This window comes from Bombus impatiens, unplaced genomic scaffold, assembly GCF_000188095.3.
Source record: "Bombus impatiens unplaced genomic scaffold, BIMP_2.2 scf_0899, whole genome shotgun sequence".
NCBI classification, from domain to species: Eukaryota; Metazoa; Arthropoda; class Insecta; order Hymenoptera; family Apidae; genus Bombus; species Bombus impatiens.
The window spans coordinates 466,880-485,861 of record NT_177318.1 but is presented as its reverse complement, the minus strand read 5'-3'; the positions used below and the strand labels follow the sequence as shown (position 1 = coordinate 485,861).

General features: G+C 34.9%; 1 protein-coding gene across 1 annotated transcript in view; it reads left to right on the top strand.

Annotated features, from left to right (window-relative positions):
• The window catches only part of LOC100743603 (breast cancer anti-estrogen resistance protein 1), a 166,172-nt gene that overhangs the window by 140,827 nt on the left and 6,363 nt on the right, over positions 1–18,982 (top strand). Inside the window, exons 4-6 of the mRNA XM_012390870.3 lie at positions 7,308–7,434; positions 12,267–12,567; positions 17,697–18,049. Of these exons, the coding sequence (XP_012246293.1) occupies positions 7,308–7,434; positions 12,267–12,567; positions 17,697–18,049 (781 nt within the window). The remainder of the gene's footprint in view (positions 1–7,307; positions 7,435–12,266; positions 12,568–17,696; positions 18,050–18,982) is intronic.

The following is an 18,982-nucleotide window of genomic DNA, read 5'->3' as shown; positions in this document are numbered from 1 at the left end:
GTAACACGAACGGGACAAAGAGCAATGTAACCAAGTTCGTTCGAAGGCCGACCGGCTGAAATTAATAAATATACTACTATCACTGACATATTTTACTTCTTAAAGATAATTTAAGGTAATATTTTTTGTGGCATTTCAATGTTAAGTTATTCGCTAATAGTCTTACATTATGTTCCGTACATACGTACATGTGATAATCGTGGAAAAAATTCCTCAAAGAAGAAAATCATCGACACATAACATAGCAAATTCATGTGAAACGTTAGAACAGTCATTAGAACTGAATACGGTCCTTGTACTCTATCTCATTTGTATAATTTTTCACTTCTAAATTAGTTTCTGTGTCACAAAACCGACTCGTTATAAATAGAAAATCCATGCTAAATCCAAACTACGATCTCTTTCGTACGAAACCAATATCCGAAAAAGAGAACGGATTTTAATCTCCTCGCCAAAAAAATTCTAGAGCCAAACGTGCATCAAACAATTTTAAACTTCGTGAAAAAGCCACCCGCTGCACTCAACATAGCGCACGAAATACATATCCTCTTACACTTTGCCTTTCAACCGAAATATCCGCTGAAAAGATCAAAATACAAAGCTGTTGGCGCATAAAAAAAAAAAAAAAAAAAAAAAAAAAAGAAAAAGGAGAGGAACAGAGAAAAAACGCATGTATGAAATGAATTCGAAACGCAAACTCTGCAGACGTTTTTTTGTCAGTCTCTTTTCAGTCGTTTTGGAGAAACGTCGGAACGTATCGCCATAGCAACCGATCAGGCATGATCGGTGAATGAAATGGGGCCGAAATGATTTGCGGTCGAGGTTCGATCACGGTTTATCGATGACGAGTCCTCCCTAGGGAGAGTTAACCGAGCTACGTTCCGGGCGAAAGGGGTGTGGCAGTCTGTTATTTCGAGGGTTGGCACGCCGACGCAACGATAAGGACTGACCCACATTCTCGTGGATACTTCTGGCAGGATATTAGGCCTCCTGCAACCGACTCTCGCCTGTTGTTGTCCTCCTTTTCGACTGATCGAAGACTCTCGGGCTACCTCTTGATGGAAGAGAGGTTGGTTTACTTGAAACAATGGGGTCGGGCGGCTGGAAAATCGCTAATTGCCAGTTCGTCGCGTCTACGAGCTTCGATAGATTTTGATACCTCGTTGAGACAGCCGCTGGAATAATTCGATCGAACGGGAACGAAGTAGTATTTATTTATTTATTTATTTATTAATGGACGTTAACCTCATTGCACGATAGTAAAAGCTAAGTTACGTAAGTTAGAAGAGAACAGGAATGCATAAACCGATACAAAAAGATATTACGTTAAGCGTTAAATATGGGAAACACGGGACGTCGAATGTCGTGAAAGGATATAGAAAAGACATCAACTAGACCAGAGTATTGCGTACTATGGTAATCAGGTCGCTGTATCTAATATCGCTCGGGAAGAATACAATGCGGGAAACTATAGTATCACGAAGAAGAACACGAACATACGTTATAAGCTGAAGAAACCGAGGGGCAATCGACGAGATTATTTATAAGCTTGAATAAAAAAAGAATATCGGCAATCTCTCTCCTGTTCTTCAGAGTGATACCGTTCGATTTGTGAAATATAGGATCGCAATTGAAATGTTATTCTGTTTGCTGATGTTCACTTTTAGAGGAATAAAATGGGAATGAAGGTTGGAGCTAACGTTCCGAATATTCTATGGGATTTGCTTGATTCGTACTTGTGTTTGGACTTGTTTTCTTTTAGAATTTACAATTAGAAAGCATTTTGCGAATTTTAGCAAAGGCTTTTGTGTAAAGTTCCTGGACAGAAATTATGCTCTGCTGTTGATAATTATTTAATTGGCTGGAAAATAAAGCAGTTGATCGCAGGTATCATTTTCCAATTAATCGAACAAATAGGAGAAGGTGTGACTTACGAGTAGTTGAACGGTGATTTTTATATTGCGTATTACGTAATATTGATTTTTCTTGTAAATAATTTAACATTGTAGAAACTGGAACGTTGATTATATCTAAATAAATGTTTTCTCAGACATTCTAGAGCAATTTTATGGCTCATTTTTTAAACGTAAGGTGAATATACAAGGACTAAATCCGTTTCGCAAGATCCTATCTGTAACAGCTAAATGAAAAGTTGAAAGAGGTAGAAGGAAGAAAAATAGATATAGACACGCTCGTGTTAAAGCTACTGTAATTTTGTGCCCGTAATGCCACGTTCATTACAGCTTTCGTTAGATGTTGTACCTTCGAGTTTTTGTGCAGCCTTGCCAATCGATGCTAGAACGATAAAAAGACTCGCAAGCATGTCCGAGGTCAGCTAAAAATATTGCTGACTTTCTTTCGCTATTACGATATTCGCTGTGATTCTTATCAACTGAATCTATTACTACTTCTAACTGCAGAGTCCTAAATTGACAGGATAAATATTCTCAATAATGTCATTTCATTTGATCGGGAATTTTATTTATGAAATCCAATAAAATTCCAAGTTAACAAGTAGCAAACAGAAACAAAGCTTCGACACTCGAAAGATCGAACGAAGAATTTTCAAAAATCTACCTCTGCAAATAATTGTAGAATTGTAGAAAATCGAAGCTATTAAAAATATAGAAACTTACTATTAATTACGGGATTATCATAATATAATATAAAACTGACGATATAAAAGTGTAAGAAACCGAGTCTTTTTAGCAACTTGCAAAAACTACAGCTTTGATGTATAAAGTAGCACCTCTCTTTTGTCCGCAAAGTTTCCACAGCATTAACCGCCAACCGTACCGTCTTTTGTTCCACTTTCTATCGCATCTACAACAAAGAACGCTACTACCATTTTGCTTTCGCGCGCTGTCTTATCGACTATCTTCGATCGAACACACTGCGAACCAGAAACACTAAGAAAAGGCATCGTTCTTCTTTCGTACAATATATTGTGTCTAATATGCCTTCATAAGTTTAATAATCCATGGTATATACGTATTTCAACGAGGACAAGTCTTAGTCGTCGCGTGGACCATGAGCCACGATAGAAGAAAGAATAAAAATTGTAGCACGCTTATGTATAACGCAAGAATTGAAGAGCCTCTATTATTGTAAAGCAGCGAACGATGAGCTCGGAGATTGCGCTCCAGAGAGATGCATCCCTCTACTATCCCACCCCCTACCCTCTGTGTCTCTCTACAACATACTCTCTCCTCTCGTTTCATCCTCTTTTCCGCTCGCGTTTTGCCGACGAAATTGCATTTTCTCCTGGTTCGGCATCGCGGTTCACCGGTCGAAACGAACGCAGGCGTGTGTCCGCGTATCCACTCGTACACACGTAGCACACAGATACAAACTAACGCAACTGTCATACAGAACGTTTGACGTAATTGGGACAGGCTACGCCTTTAAATTATTCCGAGGGAGGATACTAAATACGTCGAGGCTGAATCAAAATGTTTTGATACGTCATAGGAATTTTTATTTAAGGAATTAAGTAATTTATTTAAGTAGTTTCGAGGATTTGTTTCTTTTTTTCTTCTTTAAGGAAATTGAAGATTTTTGTTGATACTGTGAGTAATTGGGACAGGCTACGCCTTTAAATTATTCCGAGGACGATACTAAATACGTCGAGGCTGAATCAAAATGTTTTGATACGTCATAGGGGTTTTTATTTAAGGAATTAAGTAGTTTATTTAAGTAGTTTCGAGGATTTCTTTCTTTTTTTCTCCTTTTTTTCTTATTTAAGAAAATTGAAGATTTTTGTTGATAGTGTGAGTAATTGGGACAGGCTACGCCTTTAAATTATTCCGAGGAGGATACTAAATACGTCGAGGCTGAATCAAAATATTTTGATACGTCATAGGGGTTTTTATTTAAGGAATTAAGTAGTTTATTTAAGTAGTTTCGAGGATGTGTTTTTTTTCTTTTTTCTTCTTTAAGAGAATTGAAGATTTTTGTTGATACTGTGAGTCAACTGTAAACTTTCATTGTTTATATGGTAGCATTATGGTGTGTGTGCTTGAGTTTTGATTAGAATTATCATAATTGTGCTTGATTTTAGATTGGAATATAGTTGTATCTTAAGTTTAATTATGGAATATTTGGATCTACCGTGTTAAGCGTCTCTTACGTTTTTACATGTGGCATGAATAATTGCATTTATTGGTTAAAATATCTTCTTATTTGATTATTATATTTATCGTAGATAAAATTGGAATTTCTGCGGTTGTTTAATCATCTCTTTCTTTTCTTAAAAACAGAAGTGAAAATAAGGAAAGAAGGAGGAAACGTTTTTTAATTTCTGCAAGGTTTCGCGTTACTTTTTTTCTTATCGCAATTAACTGACTTACGAAAGACAACGCGACACAAAGTGGTGATTTTTATCGGAAGTGAAATCATGACGCGAATCGCAAGGCGTAAATCGAATTTTGTTCTCTCCAGATCGAACTAGATTTTAATCGTACACTACCGGCCGTTTCAATTAACGTTTCATTCGGCCTCTGTACATTTAAAAGGATTTCACGGTGCACGGGTTTATAGGTTGCGCAGATTAATGTCGACAACTTTACAAATGCAGCTTTATGGATCGACAGCCCGTAAAAATTTAGGCTTACGAATATATTCCACCCACAGCTCTTTAATTTATTAGGTTTTATCGATGCTTCCAACGATCCATAAAAATCGTATATAAATACATCGTAAAAAAAAAATACTACGACATAAATCTGTTAGATATTCAGTTCCGTCCATTTTACTAAGAGTACATTTTTCTAACAGTAAATATTTCGTTCTTTTACTTGGATAATCCCATCAATCCACTTGTTAAATATTTGGATTGTCCGTAAAGTTTCTTTCGTTTTATAGGCAAATAATAAATGCATAACGTTTTTTTTGTTTTATGTTATTTCATCGAATTAATATGTATGTTCTGTTGCAACAGAATGGATCGTAATTGAATAAAATAACATGAAACAAAAAATGTTGTGCGTTTATTATTTCCTCGTAGAAGAAAAAAACTTTTCGAACAACCTAGTGTCTAGACTGTATCTGGACAATCAAGAGAAAAAAGAATCTGTTCCTAATACACCGATTCGTTACAACTATACATACATATATAAACACAATGGCAAAGTTCTATTTCTTACATTTCTTTCATTAGATCGTTACGTGTGAAATATTTCTTTAAATAAGTCTGTAACCGGACTTAGTTTCGTCAATATATCATACAGGATGAAGTAAAGTTCAAAATTGACACACTATAAATTTTAGTAACCTTCGTTAACCAATATGATAAAAAATGTCTAGTGCAGTCTTCTATTCGATATAAATCGATTTTGCAAAATTATGGTGTCTTATACTTCTCATTTCATAAACCTTCTTTCGTCTGTCACGGTGCATTTAATTAAAGTAATGTACAAGTCATATAAATTATTTCCCTGCTTTCTGTTTCCTGTTTTACCTTATTGTTTACATTTCCAATTTCTTCGCTTAATTTTCCGCAACGTTTCATAGAAACCTGATGGAGGATTGTTGTATCTCGAAGGAGATCGAAGTGTCGAAGGGGTCCGTTCATTGCTGCGAGAAAACTCAATTAACAGGGTATTGCAATTAAGCTTTCGACGGGGATAAAAAGTTGAAGAAGTTCCTCGGGGCCTACTTTGCGAAATCGAGAAACGGAGCAGCGGCTGATTGGCACTCGCCTTGATAAATTCATTAACAACGCGCTGCAGACGTCTACCGTTTAAATTGACGAAGATAATCCGCGTGTTCTCGCGACAGATCTCGATTTAAACTTCTCAAAGATACTTTCCCTGCCAGACTTTCCTCTTCCTTGCTGCGCTCTGATCCCGTCCAACAATTTTCTCTCGAACGACTTTACATTTTCTTGGAATAATATCGTCTTCAATTTTTGAAGCAAATCTCCCTCACCTTGATTCATTTTGGATTTTATGTGATTTTACGAGATTGCATAAATATTGAATCTTTTCTTCGTTCAGCGTGACAAAGAAAATGAGAAGTGAAATTTAATCTTGAACAGCAATTTTTCATCTTATTTATGATAAACACGTGAAACCTGTAAAAATTAGCGGGATTTTTATTTTTTAGCGAATAGATATATTTTCGATGTTATTAATTAACGTATAATAACAATCAGCGACACAGTGGCGTATCTCATAACGAATAATACATAAACTAGCATAATTATCGATGAAACTGAGCGCAAGAAGAGTTTCTTGTATTCCTGTAAATTAATAATAATAAGCAGATTGAAAGGAATTTTTCCAAATTCTAATTTTTTCTTCATTCCAAAAATCTTCTAATTTTCTTTATTCTTCTAATTTTAGGCTTTTCATAAAAATGACCACTCAAGCAATCTATTAAAAAAAGCTTAATAAGTCATTGGCGTTGATGAAAAATCTTCTTTTTATCGCTGTAATGTATGCACATGTAGTTTTTCCATTTTACCGTTGATAATATAATTATACAATTCAGTTTACTATGTTTTCCAGATATTGATGAAAGATATGCATTCTGAAATAAATCGTCAGTATGAATTCATATAATTTAGACATCATTTATCAATCTGTCGTGCATTGTTCATTGCTTAATTAAGCGAATGGTTTAATGGACTAGTAACGAATCGATTTGGAAGATATACAACATTTTCGTAACGTTCAGCAAAACATTTTCATTCTGATAATCAGAATACAGGCATGTGCTACCCGAGGTTACATTTCCATTTAGGATTATTAGAGCGAATTTACGTTCCGCTTTTTATCTATACCAGTTGAATTCGCGAAATATGTAACGCTAATTCTATAATAAACGTTTCGTTAAACAACATCTTCGCAAATTATTATTCACAACGTCGCAAATATTAAACTGAAGAGAAATAAAGGAGCAGTCGATTGAAACGTGTTTTGTATTCAGCGCATAATTATAACGAGAATAGCTTCCATAAATATAAATATCTGAATATATTAACCAGAATTTCGATACAAAATCTTCATTTCCTCGGTGCTTTTTGACGTTCTATTTTCTTAAGACTAAGATAAAAGCCTATATTATTAGATATTAAATTATGTACATTAGATATTTTATAGAAATATTATATTTTAAATATAGGTTTGCAAAGTATTCGGAAAATAAGAGAAAATGGCAAACGAGCGCTTAATTATTCGTAATGAGAAAATTTGCATAGATTTAAACAAAGGTATCGACGTGTCAAGGAAAAACCCAACGTACATGTCGATAATCTTTTGATCTTTGAACGATTATTAACGAGCGTTTGATGATTTTTTGCGCAGGTGGTAACGCCACAGAAATGCGGCGACGTGTACCTTTACGATCTTCCAGCGAGCCGAGGAAGTCCTGCTCCACCCTCCAGGCACGATTCACCCTTGAATTCGAATAACGAGCATTTACACAACTCAGGTGCGTAGCAACCCTTCGTTTTATTCTCCAACGATTCGATCGCGACGTAGCAACTTCAATAGTTTCATAGAGTGTACGCTGAAAATTGCGTGGAAATGTGTTTCTCAAATGAAACGTCTTTACGTATACATTTGCATGTAGTCACGCTATTTAATCTTTAATTCATGACGTGGCTTTTTAATAAATGTAATATGAATAAATAAAAAGCTGGATAGAAACAGATAATTTCACTTGCTGAAGAGTAACTTTGATTTAAATTATTCAAATTATATTGCTTAATTTTTCATTCGAATAATGTATACGTATATATTGTTTATGATTAGTATAAAAGTTGATATAAAAATAAGAATATAAGAATTAACTTTATTCGTGTGTGAGAAATTTCTACAAAATATAAATTGATACTTTAACGAGGCATTGCAAAATTTCCAGCGAACGGTACTTTGTATTCGAATAAAATTATTTCTCTTATAGTATTTTTATAATATTTTGTAATATTTAATAATATTTAATATTTTGTAACATTTTGTAATATTTTATAATATTTTTATAATATTTTAGTGTACTCGTCGTTTTATTCATACAGACATTACTCTGTTATTTTATATTCTGATCGTTCTGTTAACGTGAATTCCAATTGAAACGTTTTAGTTAAACAGAACTAAACTGGAGATACAGCGCGATTGCATACTTCTCAATTAACATCACTCCGCGAATAAATGTACGGACAAATATTGATTTTAGTATCATGAAATGATTAAAGTTGCATAAAGAATTCATATTAGAGAATAATGTTAATTATTTCGTTTCGAATAAACATTATTCATAATTTTCGTAATAGATTTACATATATTTGTATTCTTCTTGTTTCATACAGAATCTCGTTTACGGTCGCGTGCGTTTTATTAAAATTGCGCACCGGATGTTGTTTTGGCACGCGTGTGCAACAGGAAGTATCGAACGATTTCAACGAATGGAATAATTGTTCATCTATCTATTATGCTTTTCGTACGAATCTCATTTCATACTTAGAAATACGCTAAATAGAACACAGAAAATACAAAGAGAATATAAAATTATGCCAAATATAGAAGATCTATTTTTCAATTAGTATCTTTGAAATTGGTAACTTTTCTCGCTTCATCTCCGATGGAAAAAATTATAAAAAAATACAGCAGTTTATCGCATGTTTTTGTCATTAACAGAACAATCAGAATTATTACATTTATTCTGGGATATTATACTTATATTCCGATACTGCGTCAGAGAGTAACTGTACAAAGGAGTGGAAAAGTGGTGAAAAATTGTTTGAAAGGCATTTTTCTTCGAAAACGATATAGATATAAAAGCGAATGTTTCTTTCCTATTATTTAACGTTTATTGTAGAAGCATATACATGTTTCTCCATTGAAGTTCAACGTTCATCGTAGTTTTCACTTTATCGCGCTTTCTTTCGGCCCTTCGTACGTAACAATAAAATAAAAATGTATTTACAATTTCGCGACAATTGAAATTTTTTTGCGTCAGTTGTCTATTTAACTCTCGACTCTTATTTGCTTCTTTGCCGGGTCAACGAAGTTCCACGACCTCGAAATTGGAAAATAATCTTCCGTGTAACTATGAAATTGCAAATTTCAAGAAAGAAACGAAAAAGAATAAAAGAGAAACACAAAGTATTTGGTCTAAAATGCTGCAAAGCGATCCAAGTATTTGATAAAGAAGCGGACGCCTTGTAATTTGCATCGAACAAATAGAGTGGCATATCGTAAGTTCAGATCCTAACATCGTCGTACAATGTCATCATCCTCTTGGTGTCTAAGGTCATTCGAAGCTCATGGTTCAGGCATATTCAAATGTACTTTCTCGTCCGTGACACGATGCAACAGGAACGGACACGCGTTTCCTATATTAAAATACGACAATGACCTTGAAAAAAAAAAAAATTAGAACAAAAAGGAGCTAATCGAAAACTTTTTCTTACCTGGGAATTGGAAATCGTTCAAATCGTCTTACAAATATTTTTCATGACATTAGCAACAAAGGAAATATTTAAGTGGTTTTCTTCAGCTGGCTCATCCTGTATATCGAGAAGATTTAGATATGTACAGATATCACGACAAAGCGATCTTTTTAATCCGTTTAATCGGCCATTATACCTTTGTTGCTGGGTATTCGGTTGAAAACAAGATATTTCCATAGAGAGCGTTTATTGAGAATCGATAGCACGTCGATGTTATTCGCCGATTTCTTTCATTAAACGGCGCTATTGCGAACACGATTTCCATCTCCATTCGAAAAACCACATATCGACTCGTGAATGTACGTATACGCAATGTTGCAATATTTACGATAAAAACTTTCAGCTTGTATCATCGGTGTTATATCGGGAGATCAATAATGTAGAAATACTTGGAAAAATTTTTACTGCACCGATACGGAACACACACACACACACACAGACAGCGTACGCTCGGTTACAAAGCAAAAGAGCTTTGAAGAGATTGTACGGAAATTGTAGTTAAAAAGAGGAAAACGTTACAGAAACTCTAGGAAATTCATGTTTCGATACGTTTACTTCCTTAGACATACGAAACGAGTTTATGAAGTTGTAGAAACGTGTAGAAGTTTATTTATTTATTGTTCGTAGATGGACGTTTTCATGTATCGTATACTTTTTGCCAGAAATTCTCTGTTCGTACTAAATGATTGATCGTTACGTTGCATTTTCTAATATTTACCGAAGGATGTCACAGGATATTCGTAAATATAATCGTCATTTTTTCACGTAGTTGTCACGTAGCAATAATAAATAAAACGATCAACAATCGCTTATTAGAATATTATTCAAAGCTGAGATAAATTGCAGATCGCGAGCTTTTCTATTATTTGTTAGTCCGTCAACTTCGAAAACGAGGATGTTTTAAGAACAGATAATGAATCCAGGAAGTATCGTAAAAATCGAAGTTACACGAAAATGATAGAAGCAAAAAAAAAAGGTAGAAAAATGTTTTGACGCTATACGCGATTGGTTCGTAGCCTACTGAATTTTAAAACTTCTGCCCCATAAAAAAACAGAAAATATGACTTTCGAATTTTTCAATAAATCGATAAATCCATACGAGTCCACTTTACGTTATCAATATTTAACAGACATTTTACAAAATCATAAAAATTCTCTACGTTACGTCGAGAGAAGTAGTTTTTGAGAAATAAAGTTGTTGAAATAAAGTTTGAGGAGAAAGAAATAAACTAAAAGAAAATTGCGTTTCTTACGCGAAAAACTATTTCGATCTTCAAATAATTTTCATGTTACGAGCAAAACGAAGTCAACAAACAAGTCAGTTCTGTAGAGACAAGATCAAAAACTGTCGCGTAATTGTATTCGAACGATACAAGAAAATTGCTACAATCGCTGAAAGGAATCGCAGCTATTGTACTCCATTTGTTACGGACGATGAAGAAGAAGATGTACCGTGTGCTATCTTATTTGTGCGTATTCGCGTGTCCGGTACCGGGGCTATTTATCTCGGATGATCGAAGAAAAATAGCCTGCTGGTTCCTTTCACGAATCAACGTATCCGGGACATTCCGCGATCGTGGGCCATTAACGTAGGAAATTACAAAGCTATCTCGCGGGACCTTAACCAATCTGTGGAGTGAAAGATCGCTGATCCTGTCACGGTTCTCCTATCGACCGACTAACCTCGTTCGTCCGCAACGAGTCGTTTGAAAAATTCGCCTACCGAGAACAATGGTATCTCGATTGTTCGGATATTTAGTAAATAAATTGACGATATCGTATCTGTTTCTAATAGGCAATAAATTTAGCAGCGAATAGATTATGTTGCTTTCAGAAAGTAATAATTATTATACGTTATTAGTCGTGCTATAGTATCAGTTATTTAGTATTATTTTTATCGTTATTGGTATTAGTATTAGTTATTTATTGCAGTTTAGATCAGATAATCGGAAGTTTGGATATCTGTGACGTTTTTTGAGTTTTTCTTTCCTCTTGCAAGAGGTTTGGAAGTACGCACATCGATCGTCTCAGGTCAGTGTTAATTATGCAGGTGTATACTCGCTATTGGAGGTAATTTCGACGTGCGAAGTATAAGAAAACTATAGATAATATAGCGACGCGTAAGAAAATAAATTTCCTGGTACCGTTTGTGTAAGGAAATAAGTCGATTGTAGAGAGGATATACACGTCTGTGAGTGAAAACGTGGATTAATCTCTGAAAACTGAAAATCCTTTCTTTTCTCCAGTCTCGTCAAGTTTGAAAGATCGTCAAGTATACGCGAACTTGGCTAATTTCTTGCACAGAAACGAACAATTAGCCAAAGATCGCTGTACACGCAGTAAGAAATTGTAAATATAGAATAACGTTTCTTTTACTTTTGAAGCCACGTTTTCGAGAAAAATGAATTCCAAAATTTATAAATTTGCTGTAAGAACTTTCCCTATTTATAAACACACCGCTGTATACAAAAGTTACAAATATACAATAATAATAATAGACCGACGAGTATGGAGCAACACTGCTTCGCGATCTTTCGTCACAAACATCTGATCCGAAGGGAAGACGTCCTATAAACGTCAGACTTGAAATACGAATTTCTACTGACAGATGGAAATCTCGTTTAGAAGCATCTTGGCGCTATAATACGAAAATCTGAAACTGAAACGAGTATGGGAAACGCCTGAACGTTATATCGAACCAAAATCGTTCAGGCTTAGACATAAAATGCGTTACAATCAGAAAACCAAATTCTCAACATTTTACTATTTATTTTGCCTTGAAATTAATTTTCTGGCGAATATGCGTGCGCAGGACGATACACAACTGGCAGCAGAAGTTCCGTGGACAACGGTGGCGACGCGAGCGAATGTTACGACGTGCCACCACGAGCTGTCCCCGTGATTCCATCGCCAGCGAGCAGTCCAAGTCCGGCACCCTCGTGCTACGACATCCCCAGGCCACCTACCTCCTGCACACCGAATTCGAACTGCTCTGGAGGATCCGGCGTGACGCCTCTCGATTGCTACGACGTGCCCAGACCATTGCAACCCCTTACCCCTAGCAGCTCGGCCTCCAGCCTCACCAACGATGGATCCCTCAGCGGATCGAATCGGTACGTGATCTCTAGAGGATATACGATGGCTAGACAAGCGGATCTTTTATTTTATCGTTGTCTAACAGGATTAGCGTCTGATAGATAGTACAGGGCGATCGTTCGGTAAATGATGATTCGATTCACTCCTCAGGAAGAAATTTCTCTTCTAGTTATCAGTGAGGATCATTTCATGGAGGTGTGATCATTTTAATTTTTTTTTTTTTTTTATAGTAAAAGCTTAGCGATAGTAGTGAAAGTAGACGCACGATATCTTTTGCAAGATGTCTTTTTTTTCTTTTTTTTTTTTTCGTTGTTGTTCGATGGGATGTACGTCTCATTGAAGATTTAGAGGGATCGTTTGTTAAAGCGACGTTTCGGTTAATTCGTTGACACGTAAATTTTGCATCTATTTGTGGATAGGAAAAAATAATTGAATTTTTTCTTGAAAACGAAAATAGATGCATAATAATATCTTTTGTAAGATAATGTCGTACATGATATCGTAATCGTAACTGGAATCCACGAAGTTTCTTCATTGGATAAAATAATCAGCTAAATTGAGAAAAATATGGATATGTTACTTTTCATTTTTTCCCTTTTTTTTTTATCAATTCTGAGTAATAGTAATACGTGTATTTCTATGTATTTGCAAGGGAAACATAATGCACTAAAGCTTAAGGTTAGTTTTATTAAAAATAAATACACATTTGCAGATTAGTCGGTTAATAAGTTATTAGATTACAATGGCTTGCATATTTGAAAGACAAGGAGCATTTTACTACATGGTGACATATATATAAAATGTTAGAAACTGGTTATTTTAATATTCTTCTTTTTATATTTTTCTATCTTTTTTATAAAAGAGAATAATAAGCCTTTTTGAGCTCGTAGAAGATTAAAAGATATCTAATTAAATTCTGCTGCTATTAATTCTCCGCGAGAAAATGAAAAAACATTTAATCAACGTAGTCTAGCTTAATATAACAGTAAATTAACGTGATATTTATTATTAGAAAATCCCTCGGAAAAGTGTTCTTTAATCGGAAATTGACCCTATTTCCTCTCTTTTCACTGTTATTTATCATTAAAATCACTGTTTCAGCCAATAATTGCAGGAAAATTTGCATTTAAATAAAACTGAAATCAATGGGGATTATCTGCTTCGTTGTTTAAAACGAATTGAACGCATAATTGTGTATTTCAACGGAGGAGAATAATTATAACGCGCTAACGTTGGTAAATACGAAGTTACAACGGTTAAAATAATTTTTAATTAAAACATAATGTTTTAACGAACTTGAGATTCATCTCTGCATAAATTTCTACCATTTTTTAGAATACAGAGATTTCTTTGAACTCTAAATGCGCTTGTTTCTATATCGTAGAGTGAAAAAGAAATTGTCAGGAAAAAAACCTTTTGTTCAGAAAAGAAATCAAATTTCCAATACGTTCCCTTCGCTTGGAAAAAATGTCGTTGCTTAATAACCGTGAATTTTAATTTGTATACTCTGTCGATTAAAGTTCTGTTTAGTTTTCCTAGCGTGTGTTATTCGATATACGAACTCGAATGAAAAGAATTCACTGAAATATTTCAAAAATCTCACTCTACTTGCAATTCTTTCACTGGTTCTAGATAAAAATAACGTTTTTTCGCAAACTGAATGCAAAATAAAAATCAAGTTTCGTGTTCCTTCAACGTATATGATAATAATATATAAAATTAACAATATAATTTATATGGCACAAAAACTTATCGATATATCAAAAATAAATAATCCGAGCAGAATCGTCTATCTTCTAATAAAAACATAATTTTCCTTCGTTATAAATTTAAAAATATCAAAATGACGAGAATATGAAATATAATCGTTAATTATAATTTACAAACAACGGAGAATCATCGTTAGATCACAAATATCATCAGAAATTGCGCAAACATAAACATTCGCTACGAGTCTAAATAAAGAAAACTTATGTACATTGTACAGGTTTCAACAGTGAGTAGCAGACACGAGCCATTATCTTTATATTTAGCATTTTACTTCTTCGCATAACCGTGAACAACGTCCAGAAACCCTAAAATTCTTTACTCGTAGCTAATCCATTCTAATGGAACGTGCACCTTAAATTAAACCGTATCCCTTTCGAGCTTTTGAAGTTTTAGTATTTCGTTAAACCAGGTTTTAGCATTTCCTTTTCGTTACGGCAGCTATCTGATGACTATGCCGAGGCATCAACATCGAGTACGTTGAACTTTATACGTTCGCTAGCGTAACGAGACATACAGCTGCTAGGAAGTGATTTATTTCGAGAAGCTCGAGCTTAAATACCGGACCGGTGCCAACAGCGGTCATTCCTACTGCAGTTTCGGAGAAATCGGTTCCATTTACGGTTTAGAAAAAAAAAAAGAATAGAATGACGCTCGTCATAGTCTCCTTTACGATTTTCGGTTAGAATTTACTTATTCTTTTTTCTTTCTTTTTTTTTCTTTTAGTCGAAAAAGTTTTACTTTACACGCTTTGTACACCTGTACAGAATGGAGAAAAAAAAAGACATCGATCATTTTCAAGCGATATAATACGTACTGTGTATGTTTATGCATTTATGGAAAACTGAAATGTGTAAAAATATACAGAACGTATATAGCGTGCGAGGAAATATGTGAAATATTCAAAGTAAAAGACCTAGACGTGATATTTAGAGGGAATAGAAATAAAAATAAAATTTTGTTAATCGTTCAGTATAGAATGATATACATATTACATAATATGCTAGTGATTCATAAAAATTTATCAGTATGTTGAAAATATTTAAATAAATATTGCGAGACACGCGTGTATTACGCGTTCTTTGTGTAGTAACAACTTTTTATGTACATGAATGGTTTGCACTAATATCGTTTTTGATATTGGCTCCAATACGCAATATTTTTTTAAGACTCACGTACTGTTTCTCAATTTTTTCGCTGATTTCAAACTTTTCTGCCAAATCAGTGATCGTTGGTTTTTTGATAGCTTAAATCGATTTTTATCAGTAGAAAATTATCTTTTTAATAAACTCAGCGAGACTTTAACTGGTCTAGGACGTGGATTCTATTATGAAAATTATTTCTTTCGTAATAGATCGTATAACAAATAAATCATATCTTTAAGGAACTACTTTGCCAACACTGAGATTTGTCTTACTAAGAAGTCCAAATTTAAGACGATTAATCCTTTTTTATCAACCCTTGGATTATAGAAATATAGAACCAAATTTTACAAATTTCCCTTTGTTAAAAGCAATGCCAGATTGTTTAAACAGATATAATTGTAATTTCTGGCTGTAAACTGTCAACAATAAATATTACTCTTAATTAATAGCATCTAGTAATAAAAGAAGTGAGAAAAATAAAACTCTATGACCTAAAATTAATATTCGAGCAGAAATAACTTTCTCGTTACCTTCTTCTCTTCTTTTTTTTTTTTGTTTTCACATAACTGTGATTCTGTCATTATGTCATGTGTGATTATGTCATGAAAAAGTTGTACTTTTCAATGTCTTCCAACTTTCGTAATCGTTCGACTTTACTGATAACATCAATTGTATTTAATCACTTAATAGCACAAAGTACTTAGGATAACAGGCCTCTTACTTCTGGAACTATTCCTTTGGAACTATTATTTCTATTCTACATCCCTTTCGTTGCCACTGATTAATAGTACTCGATGGGAGTGTGGCTCCTAATGGCTAAATGAATAGGAAACTGAAACGAGTTGAATCCAAATGGTAATACGCTTTAGATGGCTCTTGAAATGACTAGGTTTTCAGCGATGAAATTCAGGCTGGTTCTTTTTCTTGGTTTCTGTGAGAAATTAGAACAGCGGCAGACAAACCAGAGACAAGAAATTTTACGCTCGAATGAATACACACGGTGTTGCATTAGCGTAAAATGTTTTACGAGGAATTTATCGTACAACGGTTGGTTAAGAATTGAAAACGATCCTAAAATCTGAAATTTTATCGTAGGTATCAATTCTTTCCACGCTAACGTATTAAATATGACGATTTTAAAAACGTTTTGCTTTGTCTCCGTAAATGATAGAAATTACGCTGAATGAAAAGTTGTAGAAACTCGCTACGCTAATGGAAAATCTACGCGTCAAGTTAAAACTCGGGAAACTTTGCTGAAATTTGATTCGATAAACTTTTAATAACGAATTAAAGTTAATTACAGCGAAACGAAACTAATAGCAAGCTTGTTTCCTCCGACGTTTCAATTCGAATCTTCAAACACTTGCGTCTAGATATGTTCGCAAATCTCACATTCATGAACGTAATGTGTATATTTACAGCAAAGATTGGATATGCTCTTGAAAAATCGTTAGAAACCTATTAAGAACTTTAATTTCTCCCATAGTTAGGTTAATTACGCTGGAACTTCGATTATCCGAACCAATTATGACACTCGCTATTCCGATAATCGAATAACTCTGTTTTCATTCATTGCGAGTTATTTTATAAATATCGATATCATAAACGGATTTATTGTATTAATATTAAACAGAACAGAAAATCCTCGATCACAATGTGACAATTTCTTTTTTCCCGCTTTACGATATTTTCTAAAGAAGAGGACCGATCCATTGATCGATCGTTTCGTTAATTCACATCCCGTTAATCGAGACTCCAGTGTATCACGTTTTTTCCAAGATCTATGGAAGATCTATCGTTGTGGAGAATTGTGCATCTTAATTGCCGAAATAAAAGTAAAGGAACACTAAGGTTACGCTTAGAATTCATATTAAAATAATTTTAAATTTATTTAATAAACGATGTACAGGATCTTCATCGATATACATCTGCACGCGTCTCAGCAATTTCTTTGTCTCGCCATCTTCCACACCATACTGCCAACGGAACAATTACATTCGTCTGTTTTTCGAGACGTCGCGCACACATATACTTCCACACACTCATATTCACATAAGTGTGTCACTACTACGCGGCCAATCTTCTAGTCTAGCACACAAAATTATACATATCACAATAATCGTAATGTCCAAGTTCTAATTAGCGAACGAATCATAATTCATACTGCTAAATCGTATTTACGAGCGAAGACTGTATACACGGATTATACTGACAAAACGTTTGCCTCGTTTCAGATCCAGCCTGGCTGCACAGGATTACGATGTACCTCGATCGCGTCTTCCAGCATCCTCTTTACCGTCCCGGCACAACACGCCCGTGCCGAAAACGCCGACACCTCCACCTCCGCCGCAAACGCAGCAGATCTACGACGTTCCAGTTAGCAAGGAGCTTCCCCTGGAGTTGGACTCCGCTTTGGAAGGTCTGCAAAGGCTGCAGAGCGAGGCATCCGCAGCGATAGCCAGGTTACTCGGTTTCGTGAACCCCACATGGAGAACGCCTCAACGATTAGACGCCACCCTAATGGATCTTAGGCTTGCTGCGCTCAGGCTGAGAACGTCTTTGCACGATCTGGCTGAATTTGCCGAAGGTAATTCTCACTTTGCTGAAATATAGACATACTGTACGGAATTTCACATAAATTCGTTATTATTTGTTCGATACGAGGAAGATATATCCGGTTCTCCTTCGACGTGAATTGAAAATCTGATGATCGGAGAAGAGAAATATCTAGTCGTTGTCGTAATTCTTAATCAGATCCATTCATTCGTTTGGTCTCTCACAGGAGTTTGTTTTCATTACGTGCATTCCATTGTATATATACGTATCAACTTTGAATTTTCGTGTTATTATCAGAATCTAAGGAAGAATAGGAGAATTGTACTTCTATTAATTTCAACTTTCTATTAATTTTTTTTCTTAACCAAATGGTTCAATAAATTAGATTAACAAGTGGTTCGAAGAATACAGTCCCCTGTATAATGGACATAAGATACGAATATGAAACATGCATGTACCTTTGAAGAAATATACAAAGTATACAAAATATATGAAACACACGAAGCGAGTAGTTGAAACATTCTACCTAGAGTTTGTCAATTGTTCAAGGTATGTTCAAACGTTCGAGACTGCGCAGGTTAACAGGATATTTTTAATCGACTGAAAACAAACACGGACGACGCGTAGGAAGTGATAACACTTCGATAGCCTTCAGTTCTGAAATAGTAGTAGTAATAGTCTATTTTTAAGTAAAGAAATCACATTATATACAACTATTGTAGTACCAGTCTGCAATCTTAACGTCGTCCCAACATCATCATCGCCCACGCAACAATCGCAATTACGATCAACGTCCATCAAAAAGAAAACGCTCCCCATTTCTAATTACGCTTGCAAACCCATCGACCGCCGCAAATCCACGATGCACGCATTGACGACGACAGAAAATTCCTCTCCCCATGCTCGAATTAGTTTCACGAAGAGCGGAGCGAATCTCGAGGCGGAGTGGCTGTCGACGTGGAAC